The 25397-nt window shown below is 37.7% G+C and overlaps 1 protein-coding gene and 1 non-coding gene across 3 annotated transcripts in view; both read left to right on the top strand.

Moving 5' to 3' along the window:
* PTPN13 (protein tyrosine phosphatase non-receptor type 13) overlaps positions 1 to 25397 on the top strand; it is a 565956-nt gene that overhangs the window by 419221 nt on the left and 121338 nt on the right. For both annotated transcript variants that reach the window (XM_053703380.1, XM_053703379.1), the window contains exons 23-28: positions 7876 to 8007; positions 16610 to 17052; positions 19086 to 19214; positions 21140 to 21233; positions 22426 to 22511; positions 22956 to 23106. In XM_053703380.1, coding sequence (XP_053559355.1) covers positions 7876 to 8007; positions 16610 to 17052; positions 19086 to 19214; positions 21140 to 21233; positions 22426 to 22511; positions 22956 to 23106 — 1035 coding nt within the window. The remainder of the gene's footprint in view (positions 1 to 7875; positions 8008 to 16609; positions 17053 to 19085; positions 19215 to 21139; positions 21234 to 22425; positions 22512 to 22955; positions 23107 to 25397) is intronic.
* On the top strand, positions 12333 to 12525 carry LOC128650579 (U2 spliceosomal RNA). The gene has a single exon (XR_008400867.1). It is a non-coding gene; the product is annotated as a U2 spliceosomal RNA (small nuclear RNA).

Here is a 25397-nt window from a genome sequence, read left to right as displayed (position 1 = left end):
TGACATACCCTCACACCAATCTGAAGGGGCCAGGAGGGAGGTTTTGTCTGAGGGAGAAATTTCACATTCAGGGAAAATTTCTCAACAAGCTGAACCTGATGTTGTAACATTTAAATTTAAATTAGAACATCTCTGCGCACTGCTTAAGGAGGTATTATCTACTCTGGATGATTGTGACAATTTGGTCATTCCAGAGAAATTATGTAAGATGGACAAGTTCCTAGAGATTCCGGTGCCCCCCGATGCTTTTCCTATACCCAAGCGGGTGGCGGACATAGTAAATAAGGAGTGGGAAAGGCCCGGCATACCTTTTGTTCCTCCCCCTATATTTAAGAAATTATTTCCTATAGTCGACCCCAGAAAGGACTTATGGCAGACAGTCCCCAAGGTCGAGGGGGCGGTTTCTACTCTAAACAAACGCACTACTATTCCTATAGAAGATAGTTGTGCTTTCAAAGATCCTATGGATAAAAAATTAGAGGGTTTGCTTAAAAAGATGTTTGTTCAGCAAGGTTACCTTCTACAACCAATTTCATGCATTGTCCCTGTCACTACAGCAGCGTGTTTCTGGTCGAAGAACTAGAAAAGTCGCTCAATAAAGAATCTTCGTATGAGGAGGTTATGGACAGAGTTCAAGCACTTAAATTGGCTAACTCTTTTATTTTAGATGCCGCTTTGCAATTAGCTAGATTAGCGGCGAAGAATTCAGGGTTTGCTATCGTGGCGCGCAGAGCGCTTTGGCTAAAGTCTTGGTCAGCGGATGTGTCTTCCAAGACAAAATTGCTTAACATCCCTTTCAAGGGTAAGACACTGTTTGGTCCTGATTTGAAAGAGATTATTTCAGACATCACCGGGGGAAAGGGCCACGCCCTTCCTCAGGATAGGTCTTTTAAGGCTAAAAATAAGCCTAATTTTCGTCCCTTTCGCAGAAACGGACCAGCCTCAAGTTCTACATCCTCTAAGCAAGAGGGTAATACTTCTCAACCCAAACCAGCCTGGAGACCGATGCAAGGCTGGACCAAGGGTAAACAGGCCAAGAAGCCTGCCACTGCTACCAAAACAGCATGAAGGGATGGCCCCCGATCCGGGACCGGATCTGGTGGGGGGCAGACTTTCTCTCTTTGCTCAGGCTTGGGCAAGAGATGTTCAGGATCCTTGGGCACTAGAAATAGTTTCTCAGGGTTATCTCCTGGAATTCAAGGAACTACCCCCAAGGGGAAGGTTCCACAGGTCTCAATTGTCTTCAAACCAAATAAAAAGACAGGCATTCTTACATTGTGTAGAAGACCTGTTAAACATGGGAGTTATTCATCCAGTTCCATTAGGAGAACAAGGGATGGGGTTTTACTCCAACCTGTTCATAGTTCCCAAAAAAGAGGGAACATTCAGACCAATTTTAGATCTCAAGATACTAAACAAATTTCTCAGGGTTCCATCGTTCAAAATGGAAACCATTCGAACGATCCTCCCTACCATCCAGGAAGGTCAATTTATGACCACGGTGGATTTAAAGGATGCGTACCTACATATTCCTATCCACAAGGAACATCATCGGTTCCTAAGGTTCGCTTTTCTGGACAAGCATTACCAGTTTGTGGCACTTCCATTCGGATTAGCCACTGCTCCGAGAATTTTCACAAAGGTACTAGGGTCCCTTCTAGCGGTTCTAAGACCAAGGGGCATTGCAGTAGTACCTTACTTGGACGACATCCTGATTCAAGCGTCGTCTCTGTCAAAAGCAAAGGCCCATACGGACGTCGTCCTAGCCTTTCTCAGGTCTCACGGATGGAAAGTGAACATAGGAAAAAGTTCTCTGTCCCCGTCAACAAGAGTTCCCTTCTTGGGAACAATAATAGATTCCTTAGAAATGAGGATTTTTCTGACAGAGGTCAGAAAATCAAAACTTCTAAACTCTTGTCAAGTTCTTCATTCTGTTCTTCATCCTTCCATAGCGCAGTGCATGGAAGTAATAGGATTGATGGTTGCAGCAATGGACATAGTTCCTTTTGCACGAATTCATCTAAGACCATTACAACTGTGCATGCTCAGACAGTGGAATGGGGATTATACAGACTTGTCTCCGACGATTCAAGTAGATCAAAGGACCAGAGATTCTCTCCGTTGGTGGCTGATCCTGGACAACCTGTCACAGGGAATGAGCTTCCGCAGACCAGAGTGGGTCATTGTCACGACCGACGCCAGTCTGGTGGGCTGGGGCGCGGTCTGGGAACCCCTGAAAGCTCAGGGTCTATGGTCTCGGGAAGAATCTCTTCTCCCGATAAACATTCTGGAACTGAGAGCGATTTTCAATGCTCTCAAAGCTTGGCCTCATCTGGCAAAGGCCAAATTCATAAGGTTTCAATCAGACAACATGACTGTTGCTTATATCATCCATCAGGGGGGAACAAGGAGTTCCCTGGCGATGGAGGAAGTGACCAAGATAATTCGTTGGGCGGAGGATCACTCCTGCCACTTGTCTGCAATCCACATCCCAGGAGTGGAAAATTGGGAAGCGGATTTTCTGAGTCGTCAGACTTTCCATCCGGGGGAGTGGGAACTCCATCCGGAAATCTTTGCCCAAATAACTCAATTATGGGGCATTCCAGACATGGATCTGATGGCGTCTCGTCAGAACTTCAAGGTTCCTTGCTACGGGTCCAGATCCAGGGATCCCAAGGCGACTCTAGTAGATGCACTAGTAGCACCTTGGACCTTCAACCTAGCTTATGTATTCCCACCGTTTCCTCTCATTCCCAGGCTGGTAGCCAGGATCAATCAGGAGAGGGCTTCGGTGATCTTGATAGCTCCTGCGTGGCCACGCAGGACTTGGTATGCAGACCTGGTGAATATGTCGTCGGCTCCACCATGGAAGCTACCTTTGAGACAGGACCTTCTTGTTCAAGGTCCATTCGAACATCCGAATCTGGTTTCCCTCCAGCTGACTGCTTGGAGATTGAACGCTTGATTTTATCAAAGCGTGGGTTTTCAGATTCTGTAATAGATACCCTTATTCAGGCTAGAAAGCCTGTAACTAGAAAAATTTACCATAAAATATGGAAAAAATATATCTGTTGGTGTGAATCTAAAGGATTCCCATGGAACAAGATAAAAATTCCTAAGATTCTTTCCTTTCTACAAGAGGGTTTGGAGAAAGGATTATCTGCAAGTTCTCTGAAGGGACAGATCTCTGCTTTATCGGTTTTACTTCACAAAAGGCTGGCAGCTGTGCCAGACGTTCAAGCGTTTGTTCAGGCTCTGGTTAGAATCAAGCCTGTTTACAGACCTTTGACTCCTCCCTGGAGTCTTAATCTAGTTCTTTCAGTTCTTCAAGGGGTTCCGTTTGAACCCTTACATTCCGTAGATATTAAGTTATTATCTTGGAAAGTTTTGTTTTTGGTTGCAATTTCTTCTGCTAGAAGAGTTTCTGAGTTATCTGCTCTGCAGTGTTCTCCGCCCTATCTGGTGTTCCATGCAGATAAGGTGGTTTTGCGTACTAAGCCTGGTTTTCTTCCGAAGGTTGTTTCCAACAAAAATTTTAACCAGGAGATAGTTGTACCTTCTTTGTGTCCGAATCCAGTTTCAAAGAAGGAACGTTTGTTACACAATTTGGATGTAGTCCGTGCTCTAAAATTCTATTTAGAGGCTACTAAAGATTTCAGACAAACATCTTCTTTGTTTGTTGTTTATTCTGGTAAAAGGAGAGGTCAAAAAGCAACTTCTACCTCTCTTTCTTTTTGGCTTAAAAGCATTATTCGATTGGCTTATGAGACTGCCGGACGGCAGCCTCCTGAAAGAATCACAGCTCACTCCACTAGGGCTGTGGCTTCCACATGGGCCTTCAAGAACGAGGCTTCTGTTGACCAGATATGTAAGGCAGCGACTTGGTCTTCTCTGCACACTTTTGCCAAATTTTACAAATTTGATACTTTTGCTTCTTCGGAGGCTATTTTTGGGAGAAAGGTTTTGCAAGCCGTGGTGCCTTCCATTTAGGTGACCTGATTTGCTCCCTCCCTTCATCCGTGTCCTAAAGCTTTGGTATTGGTTCCCACAAGTAAGGATGACGCCGTGGACCGGACACACCTATGTTGGAGAAAACAGAATTTATGCTTACCTGATAAATTACTTTCTCCAACGGTGTGTCCGGTCCACGGCCCGCCCTGGTTTTTTTAATCAGGTCTGATGAATTATTTTCTCTAACTACAGTAACCACGGTACCATATGGTTTCTCCTATATATATTTCCTCCTGTCCGTCGGTCAAATGACTGGGGTGGGCGGAGCCTAGGAGGGATTATATGGCCAGCTTTGCTGGGCTCTTTGCCATTTCCTGTTGGGGAAGAGAATATCCCACAAGTAAGGATGACGCCGTGGACCGGACACACCGTTGGAGAAAGTAATTTATCAGGTAAGCATAAATTCTGTTTTTGTGTTCAAGCCACACATAGGAGTGCAGTTCTGAGTTCTATCTAGAGTCTCGTGTGCATAATACTATATACATTTGAGTTACTACTTTCTGTCGATGTGTCACCCGCAGCCGGGGTGGCGCGTCCTTAGTCTCACATACTGAGACTTCCTATGTTATAGACTATAAGTTACTGCCTAAAGATAAGCATATGCACAGAGCTTATTAATACAATCCCCTAAAGCCTGAATGTATAGATTTGGAGAATATTCTGCTGAAACATGTCCCATTTTTCACACCTATAAGCCTACTTAAGGTGTTGACAACCCTACATGCCCTTTACAATACAATTCCTACTTTCTGGGAGTCACTTTTGCGTTAGGTTATATTGTACCCACTATGTTTAGGCTACCTATTAAGGTTAACAAAATGGTTCCCCACAACACCACATGTGCTCAGCCTAACTAGAAGTATCTACCAGTGTTGTTGTTCATTATATATATATATATATATATAAATTGAAAAATAAGGTCAGTTATCTGGGACCCAAAGTGGTCTCCTTTGATCAAAGGTAACCTCCTGTGATTTTGTTTTATACTCCTGGGGTCCAAGAGTGGACTCTTGTGTTTTTTAGGAGGTTTGTACATCACTTGGCATACTGCTTGTATTTTCTTTTCTTTAAATTTATTTTCTGATGTATTCATTGTTAGCTTGAAACTGTCTTATTTTATGCAAATACTGTGTCGTTTTCATTTGTCACTGTTTGATATTCATGTATGCTTTATTTTGAGCCTCCAATAAAAATCATTTAAAAAAAAAAAAAAAAGATATAGTGACACATTCAAAACAAAAATAAGCTTGAGAACAATATGTAGATATGCATATTTTAAATATATATATATTTATTTTTTAAAATATTGAAGATATTAGTGTTGAAGGTTTACTTTCTATAAAGTACTTTAGTTTCTATAAAGTAATGTACGCTACCACGTTGGAACCTAGGTTTTCCCCTGATTTATCTCTTCTGCTGAGGATAAATAGAGACAGATATAAAACAGTGGAATATAGGTTTGTTAAGTTACTATCTAACAGGGTTTCCATCCTGCCTTGTTTGCATATTTTCTTTTTTCAATTTTTTTTTTCTAAGATGAAGAGATAGATAAAGGGAAAACTTTGGTTTCAACATGGTGGTATCCATTACTTTATAGAACAATATGAAACTGTTTAATGTCCCTTTAATCTAGTTTCCAACTGATTAGCAGTTTAGAGCTATGTTATTGCTGCAAACTTCTTACTGTAAGCAGCAGTTCTATTTCTTATCTACATGTGATAGCAACACTTTTATCCCTTCTTTTTATATTTTTTTTCTTCTCTTTGAGAAATATAAGATTGTTCACTAGTTTTTCAATACCACTTAAAAAAACATTTTGTTTCCATCCATATTTTCAGAAATTGAAGATTGTTCATTAGTTGTTTTAATATTACTTATCACTTTTCACTTTTTTTCTACATGTATTTATTTTTGCAAAAAATAAAAAACACAATTGCTGGATCTCTTGGTAAATACTATTATTTTCTCTTTCATGACATAAAATATACATTTGGAACCAGCACTGTTCAGATATTAAAATGGATTTGATCATTATTTGCATAGTCTAACTTATCCTATATAATAAAAGGCCAAGTGTGTTTGTCCGAAGCTGTCATGCGCAGTAGAGACAGCACGAGGACAAACAAACCTGGCCTTTGAGTCCCTAGCTGATCTGCAGCCGCGGCAGAAGTGGGCATGGCCGGGCGTGAGCAGGGGCATGGTCGACGTGAAACGGGCGTGACCATGCGTGAATGGCCGTGAAACGGGCGTGTGATAGAGGGCTGAGAGATAGATAGGGGAGAGAGAGGGGGCAGAGAGAGGGAGGAGAGAGACAGCAAAAGAGAGAGAGGGGGAGAGACAGCAAAAGAGAGGGGGGAGAGAGACAGCAAAAGAGAGAAGGAGAGGGGGAGAGAGAGACAGTAAAAAGAGAGGGGGAGAGAGACAGCAAAAGAGAGGGGGGAGAGAGACAGCAAAAGAGAGAGGGGGAGAGAGACAGCAAAAGAGAGAGGGGAGAGAGACAGCAAAAGAAAGAGGGGGAGAGGGACAGCAAAAAAAAATGCCCCGCAAAAGGCCCTTTTAAGGGCTATTTGTAATTTAGTTTAGGGTAGGGAATTTTATTATTTTGGGGGGCTTTTTTATTTTATTAGGGGGCTTAGATTAGGTGCAATTAGTTTAAACTTCTTGTAATTTTTTTTTATTTTCTGTAATTTAGAGTTGTTGTTTTTTGTACTTTAGTTAATTTTAGTTATTTTAATTTAATTGTAGGTAATTGTATTTAATTAATTTAATTTATTTAATGGTAGTATAGTGTTAGGTGTAATTGTAACTTAGGTTAGGGTTTATTTTACAGGTAATTTTGTACTTATTTTAGCTAGGTAGTTTATTCAATAGTTAATAACTATTCTACCTAGTTAAAATAAATACAAAGTTGCCTGTAAAATAAAAATAAACCCTAAGCTAGCTACAATGTAATTATTAGTTATATTGTAGCTAGCTTAGGGTTTATTTTATAGGTAAGTATTTAGTTTTAAATAGGAATAATTTATTTAATTATAGGAATATTTATTTAGATTAATTTAAATAATATTTAAGTTAGGGGGGTGTTAGGGTTAGACTTAGGTTTAGGGGTTAATAGATATAATTTAGGTGGCGGCGGTGTAGGGGGGCAGATTAGGGGTTAATAAATGTAATGTAGGTGGCGGTGGGCTCCTGGAGCGACGGTTTAGGAGTTAAACATTTTATTTAGTTGCGGCGGGGTCCGGGATCGGCAGGATAGGGGTTAATAACTTTATGTAGGTGGCGGCAGTATAGGGGGCGGGGTTAATAGGTATAATGTAGGTGGCGGCGGTTTAGGGGTTCATATATTTATTATAGTGGCGGCGGGGTCCGGGAGCAGCGGTTTAGGTGTTCATATATTTATTATAGTTGCGGCAGGGTCCAGGAGCGGCGGTTTAGGGGTTAATAAGTTTATTTAGTTGCGGGGGGCTCTGGGAGCGGCGGTTTAGGGGGTAAAACAGTATAGTATAGTGTGGGTGCTTAGTGACAGGCTAGCAAGAAAGCTGCAAATAAGCCGATGAGCAGCGAGATCAATGACTGTTAGTTAACAACAGTCCGCTGCTCATAGCCCCGTACTTGGTGCGCGGCTTTTTGACAGCTTTCTTGATAAATTTGGCAAACGTATTCAGGTCCGCGGCGGCGATGTTAGGCAAGCTTAGGCAAGCGTATTGGGGCCGGCGAATGCAGGTAAGTAGACAGGTTTATAACTAGAGGTCTATGTCACTTATGTTTTTTGTAAAAAATAGAATTGCATTTTATGTTTTGCTTCTGTATGACTTTAACTTTAGCTAGCTTTGACAAGAGCATGATTTTTTGTTTTTTCTGCAGGTGATCGTCTCATATCTGTGAATAATGTTAGTCTGGAAGTTGCCAGTCAACAAGCAGCATTGGAAATTCTTCAGAATTTCTCAGATGACGTCACGTTGCTTGTGTCGCAACCAAAGGAAAAAACAGTAAAAGGTGGTATTCCTTCTCCTATTACAGGAATGTCAGCCCTATACCTACAGATACACTTACCTACACAAAATATTCTATAGACTCTCAGGTTTTATTTCTTGTTATTTTTTTAGAAAACTTCTTTCATTATATTTCACTTTCAGTAATTTACTGTTGACAGATTATGAAGAGCACCTGCTCTCTCATCTTTGCCAGTGAAGCACTTCTTTGGGTCCATCATTGTTGAATTTTCACAGCTGGCTTTCATTAATTTTGCCCCCCTCCCCATGTATAGAAACCCAAAATAAACTTAAAGGGACAGTCTACACCTTAGTCATCTTAAAGTCTTACTTTAGATTAAGTTGCAAATAGCACCCCTTCTATATCATGCAGCAGTAACAGTAAAAAAGTTATTATAAAATTAATATTGTTTCTGGTCACTTAAAAATGGCTGCCAAGCTCTGCCCACTGATGACATCACGATCTGGGCTGCATCTATGCTCTCTGCTGAATAACAATGACAGTCTGTTGAATACAATTAGTGAGACTTTTGTAACAAGTGAAGTCTTTAATGCAGCCCGGTTTGTGATGTCATCAGTGGGCGGCGCTTGGCAGCCATTTCAAAGTGACCAGAAACAATATTCATTTTAAAATAACTTTTTTTTTTACTGTTACTGCTGCATGATATAGAAAGGGGTTGAGGAGGATATTTGCAGTTTAAAAGACTTTAAGATGACTAAGGTGTAGACTGTCCCATTAATATTTTTAACAGTAGGCTATATTGTAATTAAAAAAGAAGAAAAAAAGCATTAATGAAGGGAAAATAAACTTTGCTGCACTGCAGATGAATGTTTGTAATGTATAAATCATTTTAATTCATGTCCTTATTTAAAAATCCATCTTTATGACAATAACACCTAGCTGCATAAACAGAGATGCAACTGTTCGCTCTCATTTCCTTTAATATGACGAGTGGTATAGCTCCTCATTGGCCTTACCTTCTCCCAAAATGTAATTTAAAAGAGAAAAAAACACTTTCCTCAGATGATTGGCCAGAAGGGTAAGCGAATAGGCACTAATAGGTGGGATGCATCAAGCCATTTTTTTAATGTTAGGCATTAATATGTTTTATGCACTGCAAACCTTAATAAGTTGTGCGATTATTTGGTAAGTTCCTTTAAAGGGACATTAAACACTAAAAAATTAAAGATGGAGTGATGTATTCAAATCATTAATTGGCCTGAGGATAATATGCAGACATATTTCTTTCCAATGACATAGAGAGTCCACGAATCCATTCCAATTACTAGTGGGAATTCAACTCCTGACCTACAGGAGGAGGCAAAGTACACCCCAGCAGAGCTGTTAAGTGTCACTCGCATTACCTATAATCCCCAGTCATTCTTTGCCTTGTACATCGGAAAGATGTGCGAAGATGGTGTCTGAAGATATTTAATCCTTTAATGGGTACTTTTCCCTGCAAGCAAGGATTGGGGCTATGCTGTGTCCATGTAATCCTTTTTAGTAAGAGTAATAGTGGCTTTTAGCAGTTGGAAGACGGTGAGGGTAGTCCTTGCTTAACTTCCAACATGTATGCTACCCCTATATAGAAAACCAGGGTTGGTGTTTTTCTTTCTCTTCAGGTCTCTGTCAGAGGTTGTCTGAGTCTGTCATGCTTGAGATACTGTTCCTGGTCTACAGCTGAGCTCCAAAAGTAAGTGCTTTTTTTCCTTCTAGGGAGAAGGCCCAAGCACTTTAGGGGTTAATACCTCTCTTCTGAACTATGGAGCCTGGGGACAGTTAAATTTCAAAATCTCTTCACTGGTGGGATTTTGTCTGATGGCTAGACAGTTTATGCATGGCTCTGTTAATAATATAGAACAGCTTAAGAAGGGAAGCGACAGGATTAGACGGTGACCGCCTGGGAAATCAGCTATAAACTGAGTCAAACCTAATGGCCCTGTTTGCTTATCCGTACCCCCCTGCTCAGCGGCAGCACCTCCGTTCGTTTCTGGTAGAGGAGGTTACCGCACTTTGTATTAGTATCCTTTTCAGTCAGTATACAGTATGGGGAGCTCTGTGGTGGCGTTCTCTATACGTATCTATAGCTCGGCACCTTGCTTTCAGTACCTTGTGAGGACAAGTCCGTAGGAAAGGGTTTGTAATAAACGTCTCATTTCAAGCTTAATGGCAAAGCTCAAAATTTGCTCCATTAGCTTGGTTTCTTTTTCTCAGGCGCCATGTTTTTATCTTTTATGCGGTGGTGCATACTTCTACTACGCTTCCCGCCACTGATAGGACATTTGGCGGTCTTTACATGTATCAGCATGGAGGGGTCTCAGTATGTGACCCCGGTGCGATATTGGGATATACAGTTATCTCTATTAGTACTGTGACCAATGTGTTTTAGTCAAAGTCAAGCCTGTCTCGTACATCAAGAGGCTTTGAGGACCAGATAAGCGGTGTATATGTTTTTTTATTCAGCTTGTTTGTAAGGCTGTACATTTCCTGTTGTTTTGCAGCAGGAAGTTTCTAGAGATGTCTCAGTTATTGTGTTAACGTCCCGGTCATCAATTTTCTGATTACAGTTTAGTAGTCCGACAAGACTCTTTAGCAGAGGCTTTCAATAGCGCCCTTATTGTCTGATACTCTTATTCTTTACCGGTATCAGTGGGGTTAAAAGCTTTTGCCATGAGATGGTCTCTGCGCTCCTTATTAAACTCACGTTTTTACTCCCTCTCTGCGTGTGGGGCTATTTTGTACCTTTTTTCTGAATGTTGGTTCAATGAATGGGGTTTGAGGTTTTTCTCTACCTCTCTACAGGGAGTATCATACTGTGTATTGTATATGAAGACTTTTAGTTCTCTTCTCTCCACACTGTTTAAGAATTTCCGTTTATAAATTTCTTGTTACAGTGATTCCTTGGTGTTTGGCGCCATCCCGTCACCTGGTGATGTTATTACATCCTTTTTGTTACACATCAAATTCTGATTATTTTGTCTCTTTTAAAGGATAATATTCAGTTGAATCATTATCTTTCTCTATGGTTTTTTAACTTTTTTTGTACAAGGAAGAGCCCTCTGGTGTCTCAGTGGTAAGTCACTGGGACACAACATTAGTCACTAGAGTTTTAGTCCTGATGGGGGCATGACTCCCTGGACTGAAATAACTCTAGGATTTATTTGTTTTTACTCTATTTTGTTGTAGTCAGGTGCAGTTTTCACAGTGAGGACTGTGACAACATCTATTGTATTATGTAATTATGTAAATTATTATTGTATTATGTAAAATTCCTAGTTATCCTAATGAATTCCTAGTTATCCTAATGATTTTTGTACTATATTCTTGTTAAGAAGTTAATGCCTCTTGTCATTGAGTTTTAATGCACATATATACTTTTTAATTTTTGGAAGCCTGTATTGCATACGCTAAAAATTATGGAGACAATTTTTAAATCCCCTCATGGTGAGGAGATTTGCAGCTAGTACTGGTTCAATTTCTATTTATGTATATATATATATGTGTGCAGTATGATATGTCCCTCATAGGGAGTGGGTTTTCTTTTAATGAATTTCCATACTCAGGGAGTAGTGATCAGTTGACTGAATAGGCCTTAACTTCCAGAGTTCAATCTCTCTAATGATCAACTATGATCTGTGTTTGTTTGATCTCCTTTTATCTTGTATGGTACAAGATACAGGATGGATGTTCATGTTTTGTTCTTATCAGAGATTCAATGAAGGGAGAGGTTTTCTCTATTTGTTAAAAGAATCTCCTCCGGCTGATCAGGACTTAGATTTTTAACCAAGCCTTTTTTCTTCCTTTCCAGGAAAGGACCCTCGGACCATGAAGTACCTTAACAGATTTTTCAAGGTTCTGTCCTTCAACTTGGAAACTTTGATTGTTATCCCTTTAGTTCAAGAGAGTCAGTTCATGTCTTTCTTCGAACTGAAGAATGCTTCCTTCATGTTCTTTCCACAAGGAATATTTAGGATTTGTTTTTCTAGATAAACATTTTCTGTTTGTAGTCCTTCCTTTCGGCCTTTCCTCGACCCTTTGAATCTTTATGAAGGTTCTAGGGGCTCCTCTGGCTGTGGCCAGATCTCAAGGATTTGCGGTGGCTCCTTACCTGGACGATATCTTGGTTCAAGCTCCATTTTTTTTTTCATTTAGCGAAATCCCATATGGATTCTCTGTTGTTGTTTCTCCGCTCTCACGGGTGGAATATGAATCTGAAAAAGAGTTCCTTGGTGCCTTATACCAGGGTATGTTTTTTGGGGAATGATCATAGGCTTGAACTCCATGAAGATTTTCTTGACAGAGGTCAGCATATCCAAACTTCTTGCTGCCTGTCTTTCTCGGCCTTATGGCTAGGATCAAGTGTAGTATCTGTTCTTATCCAGTTTAATATCAGATACGTCCCCTATTTGGGGACCGTATATTAAATGGATATTTTGAACAGGCAGATGAAAGAAGAGCTTGCTCTGGCCACTCCAAGCATTGGCCTAGTATTGCTGTTCCTCCAGGAGCGGTATACTCCTCTAAAAAATCCCTTAAGTCCATCAGTGGCTCTGCATATGGAAGTCATTTGTCTAATAGTAGCTTCAAGGGACATTATTCCTTTTGCCCGTTTCCATCCGAGACCTCTACAGTTATCCATGCTCAGATATTGGAACGGAGACCTCTCTAACCTGAGGATAGTCTTAGACATCCAGACAAGAGATTCCCTGTCCCAACTCCTCCTCCAGACCATCTGTTCTGGGGCACATGCTTCCTGAGAGCATCTTGGGAGATTGTGTCTTTGGACACTAACCTTTCAGGCTGGGGTGCAGTTTGGGTCGCTTAAGCTCAGGGAATTTGGACTCGGGAGGAGTCTGCTCTCCCATTAAGTATCTTAGAGTTGAGTGCAATCTTTATTGCACTGATAGCTTGGCCTCATTGAGTTTGGTCCGGTTTGTCAGATTTCAATCGGAAGATATTTCTTTGGTGGTGTATATCAACCACCAGGGAGGAACAAGAAGTTTCTTTACCATGAAAGAGGTAACTCACGTTATTCAGTGGGCGGAGTCTCACAATGGTCACTTTTCTGCCTTACACATCCCAGAAGTGGGCAACTGGGAAGCCGATTATCTGAGCATATAGACCTTCATCCAGGAGAGTGGGCCCTTCATCCGGAAGTATTCTCAATGTTAACTTTCAGATGTGGAGTTCCTGAGTTGGATCTGATGGCGTTCTCCTCTAAATGCTGAACTTCCAAATTACGGATCAAAATCAAGGGATCCGCAAGCAGCTCTGGTCAACGTTCTGGCGGATCAATGGGACCTTGGTTTCATTGACCTATTTCCTCCGTTTACCCTCCTTCCTCGGGTGATAGCCCGTATCAAACAGGAGTGGGCTTCGGAGTTGCTCCAGCATGGCCTTGCAGAATTCGTTTTGCGGGTCTGGTGCAGATGTCATCCGTTCCCCCGTGGATATTCCTCTGAGGAAGGACCTTCTACTTCAGGGTCCTTTTCTACATCCAAACCTAGATTCTCTGAAGCTGACTGCTTGGATATTTAACGCCTAGTCTTGTCTAGACTAGATTTTTCAGATAAGGTGAAAAATACCATGATTCAGGGGTGGAGTGCATACCTTTTCTGGTGTTGATCTAGGGGTTTCCCTTGGAGTCAGGTGAGGGTTCTCTGCATTTTGTCTTTTCTTCAGGAGGGCACACACACTTCTGGCTGACTTACCAGATGTTCAATCCTTTCTTCAGGCCTTGGTTAGAATCAGGCCTGTGTTTTCGTCTGTTGCTCCTCCGTGGAGCCTCAATCTTGTTCTTGGGGTTCTGCAGCAGGCTCCGTTTAAACCTATGCACTCTGTTGATGTTAAGTTATTGTCTTGAAAGGTTTTGTTTCTTCTCGCTATTTCTTCTGCTCCTAGAGTCTCTGAGCTTTGGCTCTGCAGTGTGACCCCCCCCCCCTTACCTTATTGTTTTATGAGGATAAGGCAGTCCTTCGTACCAAATTGAAATTTCTTCCTAAGGTGGTTTCGGACCGCAATACCAATCAGGAATGTTTCATTCCTTAGTTATGTCCTAATTCTTCTTTTCATAAGGAACGGCTGTTGCTCTAAAATGTTATCTTCAAGCATCTAAAGATTTTCGGCAATCTACTGCCCTGTTTGTCGTTTTCGCTGGTAAGCGTAAGGGTCAGAGGACCCCTTCTATGAGACAGCTGGGCAACATCCCCTGAGAGAATTATGGCTTATTCCACGAGGGCTGTCTCTTCTTCCTGGGCTTTCAAAAATGAAGCATCTGTGGAGCAAATCTGCAAGGCGGCTGCTTGGTCCTCATTGCATACTTTTTCCAAATTCTACAAATTTTATATTTTTCCCCTGGCTGAGGCTTTCTTTGGGAGAAAAGTTCTTCAAGTGGTGGTGCCTTCTGTTTAGGTCCGCCTGTCTTGTTCTCCCTCCCTTCCATTCTGTGTCTTTTAGCTTGGGTATTGGTTCCCACTAGTAATTGGAATGGATTTGTGGACTCTCCATGCCATTGGAAAGAAAACAAAATTTATGCTTACCTGATAAATTTCTTTCTTTCCTGGTATGGAGAGTCCACGACCCGCCCTTAATTTGAGTTAAGATGGCAGTATTTTTGTATAAACCTCAGGCACCTCTATACCCTTGTGTTATCTTCTATTTCCATTTTCCTTTGGCCGAATGACTGGGGATTATGGGTAATGGGAGTGACACTTAACAACTCTATTGGGGTGTCCTTTGCCTCCTCCTGCTGGCCAGGAGTTGAATTCCCACTAGTAATTGGAATTGATTTGTGGACTCTCCATGCCAGGAAAGAAAGAAATTTATCAGATAAGCATAATTCTTTTTAATTATATTACTTTATTGAATATTAAATAAGTGTAAAGTTTTGTTGTCCATAAAGCAATGGGGGCAACCATGTTGTAACCTAGGTTTCATTTATTTAACCTTTTCTGCTGAGGCCAATAAAGGACAGCTATAAATGTGTCACTAGAGTGTGCAACCAATGACTGTGTGGAATATAGTAGTGTCAGGTCTAGAGTCTATATTTCCACTTTTAATAGGAATTAGAATCCACACAATTTTCACAGGAAAATGAAACAAAATGAGCAAAGAAAACATGTTGCATTTTTTTTTACTACAGATAATAACATTTTCTATTACAATTTTAAAGTTTTCTTAAAATGATTTTTTTTGTTAATAAAGCATTTGCTTTTCTAAAGGGCTTGGCTGTAATGCCCTAAATATAGCTAACAGGGCTGCTCTTATTTCTTTTAGGTAACTTGTTCTCAAACAATGCAAAAAGTATATATATAATGTGTGTATGTATATGCATATGTATATATATATATATATATATATATATATATATATATATAATGTGTCTATGTATGTATGTATATATAATGTGTGTATGTATATGCATATGTATATATAATGTGTGTATGCATATGTATATATAATGTGTGTATGCATATGTATATATAATGTGGTATATATAATGTGTGTATGCATATGTATATATAATGTATGTGTGTATGCATATGTATATATATATATGTGTGTATATATATATATATATATATATATATATATATATATATATGTATGTCTATGTATATGTATATATAATATGTATATGTATAATATGTATATGTATATATGTGTATATGTATATATAATGTGTGTATGTATATATAATGTGTATGTATGTGCATATGTATATATAATGTGTGTATGTATATATAATGTGTGTATGTATATGTATATATAATGTGTATGTGTATATATAATGTGTATGTGTGTATGTATGTATAATGTGTGTATGTATATGTATATATAATGTGTGTGTATGTGTATGTGTGTGTGTATATATATATAAATAATGTGTATGTATGTGCATATGTATATATAATGTATGTATATATAATGTATGTATATATATATATATATATATATATAAAATGTGTGTATGTATATATAATGTATGTATATGTGTGTATATATATATATATATATATATATATATATATATATATAATGTGTGTATGTATATATATTGTGTGTATGTTTATGTGTGTATGTATATATATTGTGTGTATGTATATATAATGTGTGTATGTATATATTATGTGTGTATGTATGTATATAGAATGTGTGTATGTATATATATAATGTGTGTATGTATATATGTGTGTGTATATATATATATATATATATATTTTTATATAGATATATACACAGTATATAATGTGTGTATGTATATATAATGTGCGTATGTATATGCATATGTATATATAATGTGTGTTTGTATATATAATGTGTGTGTATTTATGTGTATATATATATATATATATATATTGTGTGTGTGTGTGTATGTATATGTATATATAATGTGTGTATGTATATATGTGTGTATACTATATATATATATATATATATATATATATATATATATATATATATATATATATATATAATGTGTGTGTGTGTGTGTATATATAATGTGTGTATATGCATCTGTATATATAATGTGTGTGTATGTCTATTAATGATTGGCACATGAATAATGAAACCAATGCTTATTGTGTAATATTATTTTTTGTAGCAAACTTACTAAATGGTGCTAAAAGCCCGTCATGGAGAACATTTCCTCCACAAGAGAATGAGGCAGAGTCTTCATCAGAAGAACAGACCAGGTTACGTGGGCACCAACGACTGATATCTGGCAGCTCCTCAGGAATGTCTGCTGGTAAACGAGATGGAAGTTTGAGTTCCCAGGACTCCAGGACAGAGAGTGCAAGTCTCTCAAATAGTCACATTAATGGCCTCATTAATAACCTTGCCAAAGACCAGACGACCCTTCCTGCCAGGAGATCTTTATCAGGAAGTACTAAATCCAGTGACAGAAAATGGGCACAAGCCGATAGTATCAAAGCAAAAGGAAATCAGCCAGATCTATCAGAATCCATAGATTATTCTGACAGGGGTGACTCCGACATGGATGAAGCCACATACTCAAGTAGCCAGGAACAAAGGACAGTCAAGAAGGTACAGCTCCGTTATATAAGAAGAAAAAATGTACTTCAATGAGGTCTGTACTTGTGTATATGCTCTCCAGCCCTTGAAGATCTAAACAAGCCAGTATTATATCTCTGGTTTGCGCCTAGGTCAGTTAATCAAAGTGATAGAGTCTATTTAATCCTGTTGTGCTAAAGGAGAGAAATTTGGCGGCCCTACTGTGCTGATTTAACTTTGTTATTGGATTAACCAATTTTTAAGTTTTGAATGTTGTTTCTTGGAGCAGCCAGGTATAAAGAGCCAACAAGAATATAAAAGTTAACACAATAAGTGTTGTTTTATGTAAGTCTGCACAAGTACCCATTAGCTGTGGGGATAAGATTAGATGCTGTATAGGAAGCCTACAGCAGGTTACGGCAGGGAACACCCACAGCTCTGCCATCACTTCTGCTTGCTTTTAGTCTTTTTATTAATCACTGTTTCTAGGTATACAACGGTCATGTTCATTAGCTTAGATTACCATAGAGATGTACCATAGCATGACTCAAACTATTGCACTTTAAGGTGACCTCTACTGGTTACTTGTATAACATTGCTGCACACACCTCTGCATCTTAGTGCTCAAGACACATGCACGCTCCTGAGCCTACTTTAGTATGTCTTCATGGTAAGGAGCCAAGTTTCAACCAAGAAGACTAACAGAAATAGGCAAATTTGATAACAGAAGTAACTTTTTTTTAATTGTACACTCTGTCTGAATCATGAAATCTTACTTTTGAGTTTCATGTCCTGTTAATCCACTAGACACTACATATTAAAACGAACTGGAGCACTTACTAAGTCACAGTCCAATTTACTTCTGTTAACATGTTTACTTTGTTCTTTTAGTATCTTTTGTTGAAAAGTAGGTAGGTTCAGGATTGTGAACATGTCTGGGGAACTATATGGCAGTATGTTTGTGGGAAACTTTTCTAGTAATGTTATACAGTTGTAAGAAGACTAGACGGCAGGAATGTTTACAAAAACTAGTGCGATACAGTGCTCCAGACGTGCATGCTTCCTACCTAGGTATCCTCTTCAACAAAGGATTCTGTGAGAAGGAAACAAATTTGATAATAGAAGTATGTTACAAATATTTTTATTTTTAAATTGTATGTTCTATCCGAACCATCAAAGAATCATTTCCTTTCAATTTGAAAATAGGCCGTTACTCTGTCATCTAAATTTAGCCAAGTCAGACAATACACACACAACTACATTGCTAAAAGTTTGCATAAAAAATATGTTTTAAAAGAATAAAAAAGGATATAAAGTCATTGCTTTTCTTTGCTATATCTAATAGAGAGCATTTTAAAATGCATCACAATTTTTATTTATAAATTAATATTGCCATGCTGATAAAAAAATAGTGTTTCAAAGGCCCTTAATTCAAGTAGGGACCACGATGCTAACTTTATTTTCGCATCCAGACTATCTAGCATTTTTATTATTGATGCCCTTATTGTGTACGTTTTATAAATAACGGTTAGTTCCACTTATTGGACTCTCTTGTTTTGAATATTACCATTAAGAATTGTGATTTGCACCCATGATATCAGTACACACTGGTATAAACAGCCCCTAGATGAGGATGTCGGAATTTGGGCTTTTATCCACTGAGGGATTTAATTTTTAGCAATGGTCATCAGGTCATATTAAATTGTAAACTGTAATTTTTTTCCTCCTTAATGTGTTCCCAACAATTAGTTTTACCTGCTAGAGTATATTAAATTGTTTACAAATAGCTCCTTTACCTTTGAAATTTGAGATGGCTGCTTTTGTCTGCTGAAACTAACGTCTTTACTAAAAATTTAAATATTGCATTGTTGGATATAGAAAAGCTATGTAAACGAGATGCATCAGCAAAAATCTGTCTCCTAGTGGGAAACAGGGGATAGAGGGAGTTGAGCCCATGAAAATATGTTCCTGCAGCTAATTTGAAAACAATGAATCCCTTGCCTGTTCATTTAAATTAGAGACTAACACTTTTTAAATTAAATGCCATTTTTCTTATTTTCTTTTAGGATTGTTCATCAGAAAATTCTTTACAGAAACCAAATGGTACCAAGCTTAATGTTACCTCCTTGAAACCTGGAGATATATTTACTGTATTGTTGCCCAAGAAAGATGACAGCTTGGGGATAAGTGTCACGGTACTGTTTGACAAGGTTTTTAGATGTTTTTCTCCTTTGTTTTATTCCGTGCATGAATTTCAAATGTCATTTGTAGCATTGCTGTGGTCTCTCATAGCTTTTTTTTTTACTTATTTATTTATGCTCCATGAATATTGAATGTATAGGCAGCTGTGGGACAATTTTCAGTGCTATTCTTGTGTATGTCGTGACATTTTGTAAGTAGTCTAGTGTCTCTAATTTGGCATGTTATTGCAATTATAAAATAAAATGTTCTAACGCCTAAGAACCAATGTTCTTTAGTAATGTATGATTTGAACAAAGAGGCTAATACTGGGACACTGTAAAAATATCTTCAATTTATTACGCGTTTCGGCTCATGCCTTCTTCACAGAGCCAAAACTATTACACATGGGGACATTTTATATTGTCTGCTATCTCTAATTGGTTAAAAAAACATTAAATACAGGTGCATTGAATAATTAGACGGTGTAATGTCACTTACTCTGAATCTCCGAAACAGTTAATTTCTAAACAAGTTGTGACACTGGATAGAGGAATAAGGAAAACAAAATATGGCTGCATAGGCATTCATTATCTAACTTCTACATCAATGAACTTGTAATCATTTCATCCTCCTTTATAAAATGCATGATGCAACTGTTAAAGGGACGTCAACCCCACATTTTTTCTTTCATGATTCAGACAGAGAATGCGATTTTAAGCAACCTTCCAATTTATTTCTATTATCATTTTTTTAATATTCTGTATGTTGTATGACAACAGTTTTGCTAGACTTGTTATCCATTTTCAAGAGCACTAGATGGCATCTAGTAATCCAAACATGTTCATGTTACCTATCTAGATATCTCTTTAACAAAGAATACAATGAGAATAAAGCAAATTTGACAAAATAAGTAAATTGGAATGTTTTTTTTAAATTGTATGATCTGTCTGAATCATGAAAGAAAACAAATGTGTGTTTAATATCCCTTTAATAGGGGAGATAGTCTTAATATATTACAGTGACGCACGTCTGCTCTGTAAAACAGATATTCATTTGTTCTTTTTTAATTGTACTATGTAGCACAAGGAAAGCTTCATTCAATCTGACCTATTTTTGCTATCTAACTAATAAGCCTGAAAACATGTAGGTGGATAATCACACACTCCAGTGGAAAGTACGTTTTAAATCTTAGTTCTTGATATATGTATCTGTCTGTTTCCATGCAACATCTACTTAAGTGTTTGTTAAGCAACCTTTTGATTACATATGTTTGTTGAACTTGATCCGTAGTTTCAATCCCTATCTGTTCTCTAGTTCTATAATAAATTACTGCATTTCATTGTTATTTATCAATGGCTATATTTAATGTGTTTGTTTGTTCTAACATTCCTACCATACCAGATCTTAATAATAACCTTTTATGTATTCCGGTATTGAAACAGTAAATAAACAATACCAGGTTTATTATTGCATTAAAGGGATATGAAACCCAAAATCAATCTTCCATGATTCAGATAGAGCATGCAATTTTAAACAACTTTCTAATTTACTCCTATTATCAAATTTTCTTTGTTTTCTTTCTATCTTTATTTGAAAAAGAAGGAATCTAAGCTTAGGAGCCGGCCCATTTTTGGTTTATCACCTGGGTTGAGCTTGCTGATTGGTGGCTAAATGTATACATGAATCAGCAAGAGCTATCCAGGGTTCTGAACCAAAAATGGCCAGCTCCTTAGCTTAGATTCCTGCATTTTCAAATAAAAATAGCAAGAGAATGGAAAAAAAAAATGATAATAGGAGTAAATTAGAAAGTTGCTTAAAATTGCATGCTCTATCTGAATTATGAAATAAATCATTTGGATTTGGTATCCCTTTAATATAACACTTTTCTTGCATGTTTAAATACCACTACTGAATTATCAAACTTTATCATTTATGCTAGGGTGGTGTAAATACAAGTGTAAAACACGGAGGCATTTATGTGAAAGCAGTCATACCAAATGGTGCAGCTGAGGCTGATGGGAGAATTCAAAAAGGTAAATTTTAGTGTTATTAATATTGATAATACTGATATCTACAGTGAGTGTTTTATACTACAGTGTAATTATTTGTTAAAGGGACAGTAAACACTTTGTAATTACCACATTTTTCTGCGATCTTCCAGTAGAGTAAGATGTTGGTAGAGTCTAAATATTATTAGGACAGATTAAAATTTTGTTTGCTGCAGATGTTTTTCAGTGGTAAAACTTCACCCACCACTTTCCTTATTTGTAGGAGCTAATCTGATTCTGGACATGTTATGATATGATAGGGCTTAACACCATCATTGGGTTAACAAAATCTCCATTGTTTGGCTTTAGCAGAAATGATAAGATAACAAACCGTAAATTATGGATATATACTTGTCAGGGTTAGGCTTGTTAAGCCTGTAATGTGTACTTTCAGTTTTCAGGGAAGGAGAATTCACAATTGCCAGGCTTAATTAACAAGTGCATAATAAAAAAGACAATGCAATAACACACAAATAAGCATAATATATTTTTTTGTCTGACAAATTGTATTTTTTTCTCCATTTGCTGGCCCCTTTTCATGTGACAGCCATCAGCCAATCACAGGCTTATATACATATACACTATGAACTTTTGCACATGCTCAGTAGAATCTGGAGCCTCAGAAAGTGTGTACAGTATATAAAAAGACTGTGCAAAATGTTATAATAGAAGTAAATTGGAAAGTCCCTTAAAACTGCATGCTCTATCTGAATCATGAACGTTTAATTTTGACTTTAGTGTCCCTTTAAATTACAGAAAAATGCGGAACTTAAATAATGAAAGTAGTTGTTTTACTATGCATAATTTAAGCATTTTATATTACAATCTTAAAGTGTTTACTATCCCTTTAACCTGACCGTACAGCGCAAAAAAGTGCACGGCTATTGGCTAAGAGGTGGAAACGTCACCTCGCTGAAAAAAATTAGTGTTGCAGTGGGTGGCTGGTGCCACTTAGTTTAGCAAGAAGACAGTGGCAAAGAAAAGGTAGTTTTAACATATATTTTTTAAAACTCATGACTTAAGGTCACATTTATTTTTAGCGCTGGTAAATCCTAGAGTTTTTAAAACATTAGGATTTATAATCACTTTAGATAAAATAGTTATGTGCAAAATGTTGGTGTATAATAACAAAGTGCTCATGAGTTTATCATGTGTTAATCCTCCTTCCCTATTTTAGGTGACCGCGTCCTTTCTGTCAATGGGACAAGTTTGGAAGGCGCAACTCATAAACAGGCTGTGGAAACATTAAGAAATACAGGGCAGGTAGGCCAGGAATTTTTAAATAAACATGTTTGTATATATATATATATATATATATATATATATATATAAATGTTTTTGTTGCTTATAACATTTTTTGTTTTTAAATTATTTATTTGTTTTTTGTATTGAAAAGTTGGCATAACCGTTTTTCATGGTTATGGTGGCTTGTATTTGTAAACCAATACAACAGTAGTCTCAGTCAGCCTGTATACTGCAGTATTAGTTGTCCAAAAGCTTTAAACTATTTTTTACTTGACAAAATGTTAACATATATATATATATATACACACAAACATATATATATATATATATATATATATATATATATTTATTTATTTTGTAGGAGATATTGCTATTTGTCTTGTGTGTAATTATTAATACAACTCTCAATATAGAAAGAGGAGTTTAACATTATTAAATATTTAAATATTTTCTCTCTTGCAGGTCGTAACTCTGTTACTACAAAAAGGCCAGTTGCCAGCTACTAATTTACATGCCCCAGTTACCCCCCAGTGTACGCCTCCTAATCAGTCTGAGCCAGACAGGTCACAGGAAAAGGGGGAAAAAATAGCAGAGTCCAGTTTTGTCACTGAAGGTAAATTTATATTTATGGTCAGCTGCTGTTAAAGTGCTGTATTTCTCTATCAGGTGCTTAAAGGACCACTAAATACAGTGGAATTGCACAAGCAACACATTCCTGCTAAAAAGACAATGCAAAAGCGCTTAGTTTGAATTTTTTTTTCCCGTTTTTGTCTGACTATTTTTAAAGTTAGTTACATTTACCCTCCCACTGCATCATGTGACAGCCATCAGCCAATCTCAAAATGCATAATCGTATATATTCTTTGAATTCTTGCACACGCTCAGTAGGTGCTGGTGCTGCAGAAAGTGTGCATATAAAAAGTGAGTGCACATTTAGATAGTGGGGGTGAATTGAAATTGTTTAAAATTGTGTGCTCTATCTGCATCATGAAAGTTTAATTTTGACTTTAGTGTCCCTTTAATAATAAATATAGGAATCTAACAAATCCAAGTGTAGGGAATTACTGTCCTGCGTATGGTGTAGTGCCCTTTTGTTCAACAGGCCCAGGGAAACAATGTATAACTCCAATGCATTTATCTTGCCCTCCTATCTATACTGTATGTGTTTTATTTAGGGAAGAATTTGTATTGGCTGTTGTGTAAATATTAATATTCATCTTCAAGCAGCAACAGTGTTCTTTTTGGAGGAGAGAGAAAAATAGAGAAAATCCAATATATGTGTATTTGTGAATCCTTTTTAGTAACACATGGATATCACTGAACAGGGGTGTCAGCAGATTAAACAAACGTTAATCTCATGAAGAGAAGTAATATGTTGACAGAATCTTATAAATATAATAACAAAATGTTATTAATAGCAAGTTACAACCCAGATATATTATAAGATGCTTGTTCTCGGCGTTTGACAGCCCCTTCAGTCGCGCAATTAGTCGCGTGAATGAAGAGGCGTGCATTACACTGCATTGCGATGAGTGTGTAATGATGCATACAGGCCAGCGGCCGAAGAGATCCGCTGCCCGTATGTAGCGAAGGCGGGCGGACAGCTTTGCAAGTTGAGAAGCTGTCTGCCCACCTCTTAGTACATATGGGGGCCCTTTAAGACGGTTATATAATATGAATAATTCTGCTTAGTAATATACGTTTATTATTTATTTTACTCCTATTTTCCGCAATTTAGCTTATTTAAATTACAATCCCAACCCTGATACATATCCATCCCTAATTGGCCTCAGCAGGGTTGATCTGATAAGGAACTGCAAAATAATGGCACATCTCTAACAAAATGACTGGAGTTTGTCTATTAAAAACCGTTGCAGCAAATAATGTGTTAACACATTAAAAAGGTGTTTACTGTCCCTTTAAATACAGAAGGAGAAATAGGGAACCAACCACTGTGGTCCATTTCAAATAGTTGTTTTTTTATTCCTGTTATACCTACACATATACTTACAATTTCAATAAATAAGTACTGGTTATAGAAAAGCTATGTAAAATAGAAAATGTTATAGAAATTACACTTTCAGTGGGGGTTGGACAGAGATACTAAAAGGTTTTTTTTTTTTTTTGTCCTATATAAGTTTTAATCTTACTGTGTATACAGTGAAAGTTAAGATAAGAATGATTCTTTATATATAGAGAGATAAGACAATTACTTCTGCTTTCCCTGCCGCACAACCTTTTTTGATTGGGTTGTGGTTTCAGTTAACAGAAACATTTATTTATTTCATAAAATGATGATGGTCCACAGTCCTCCATAACATATGGGATATATTTCACTCCACTAGGAAGAGGTCAATAACCCATACAGGAGCTTTAAAACCCTTCCATCTCTCTCTTAGTCGGACAGCATCTTGGCAGTGGCCTATATTAATTATCACGGGGGTTAACCACAGTCGACTGGCCATACAAGAAGTGTCTTTTACTTTGTCATGGGCAGAGAGGAATTATCTATCCCTATTGACAATTCACAATACCATGTGTGAACAACAGGGAGGTGGAACATTCCAGCAGTCCATAGGTCCATTCAAGAGAGTGGTATCTCCATAGGACATTTTTAATCAATTATTGATCCAATGGGCTTACAGGACATAGATCTAATGGCCTCTCTGTTAAATCTCACACTTATAAGCTATTGTGCAAGATCAAAAGATCCTAAGGCTCACATATTAGTCACCTTGGTATGTCCATGGGACTTTCATCTAGCATACCTGTTTCCTTTGTTTGTTTTGATTTCAAGAGTCATTTCTTGGATCAAATAGGAGTCAACGTCAGTAATATTAGTGGCTCCAGCCTAGCGCCGCATGACTTGGCATGCGGACATTGTGCAGATGTCCTTTTGCTTTC

Source organism: Bombina bombina, chromosome 2 (genome assembly GCF_027579735.1).
Source record: "Bombina bombina isolate aBomBom1 chromosome 2, aBomBom1.pri, whole genome shotgun sequence".
Taxonomy (NCBI): domain Eukaryota; kingdom Metazoa; phylum Chordata; class Amphibia; order Anura; family Bombinatoridae; genus Bombina; species Bombina bombina.
This window is presented reverse-complemented; position numbering and strand designations above follow the sequence as displayed.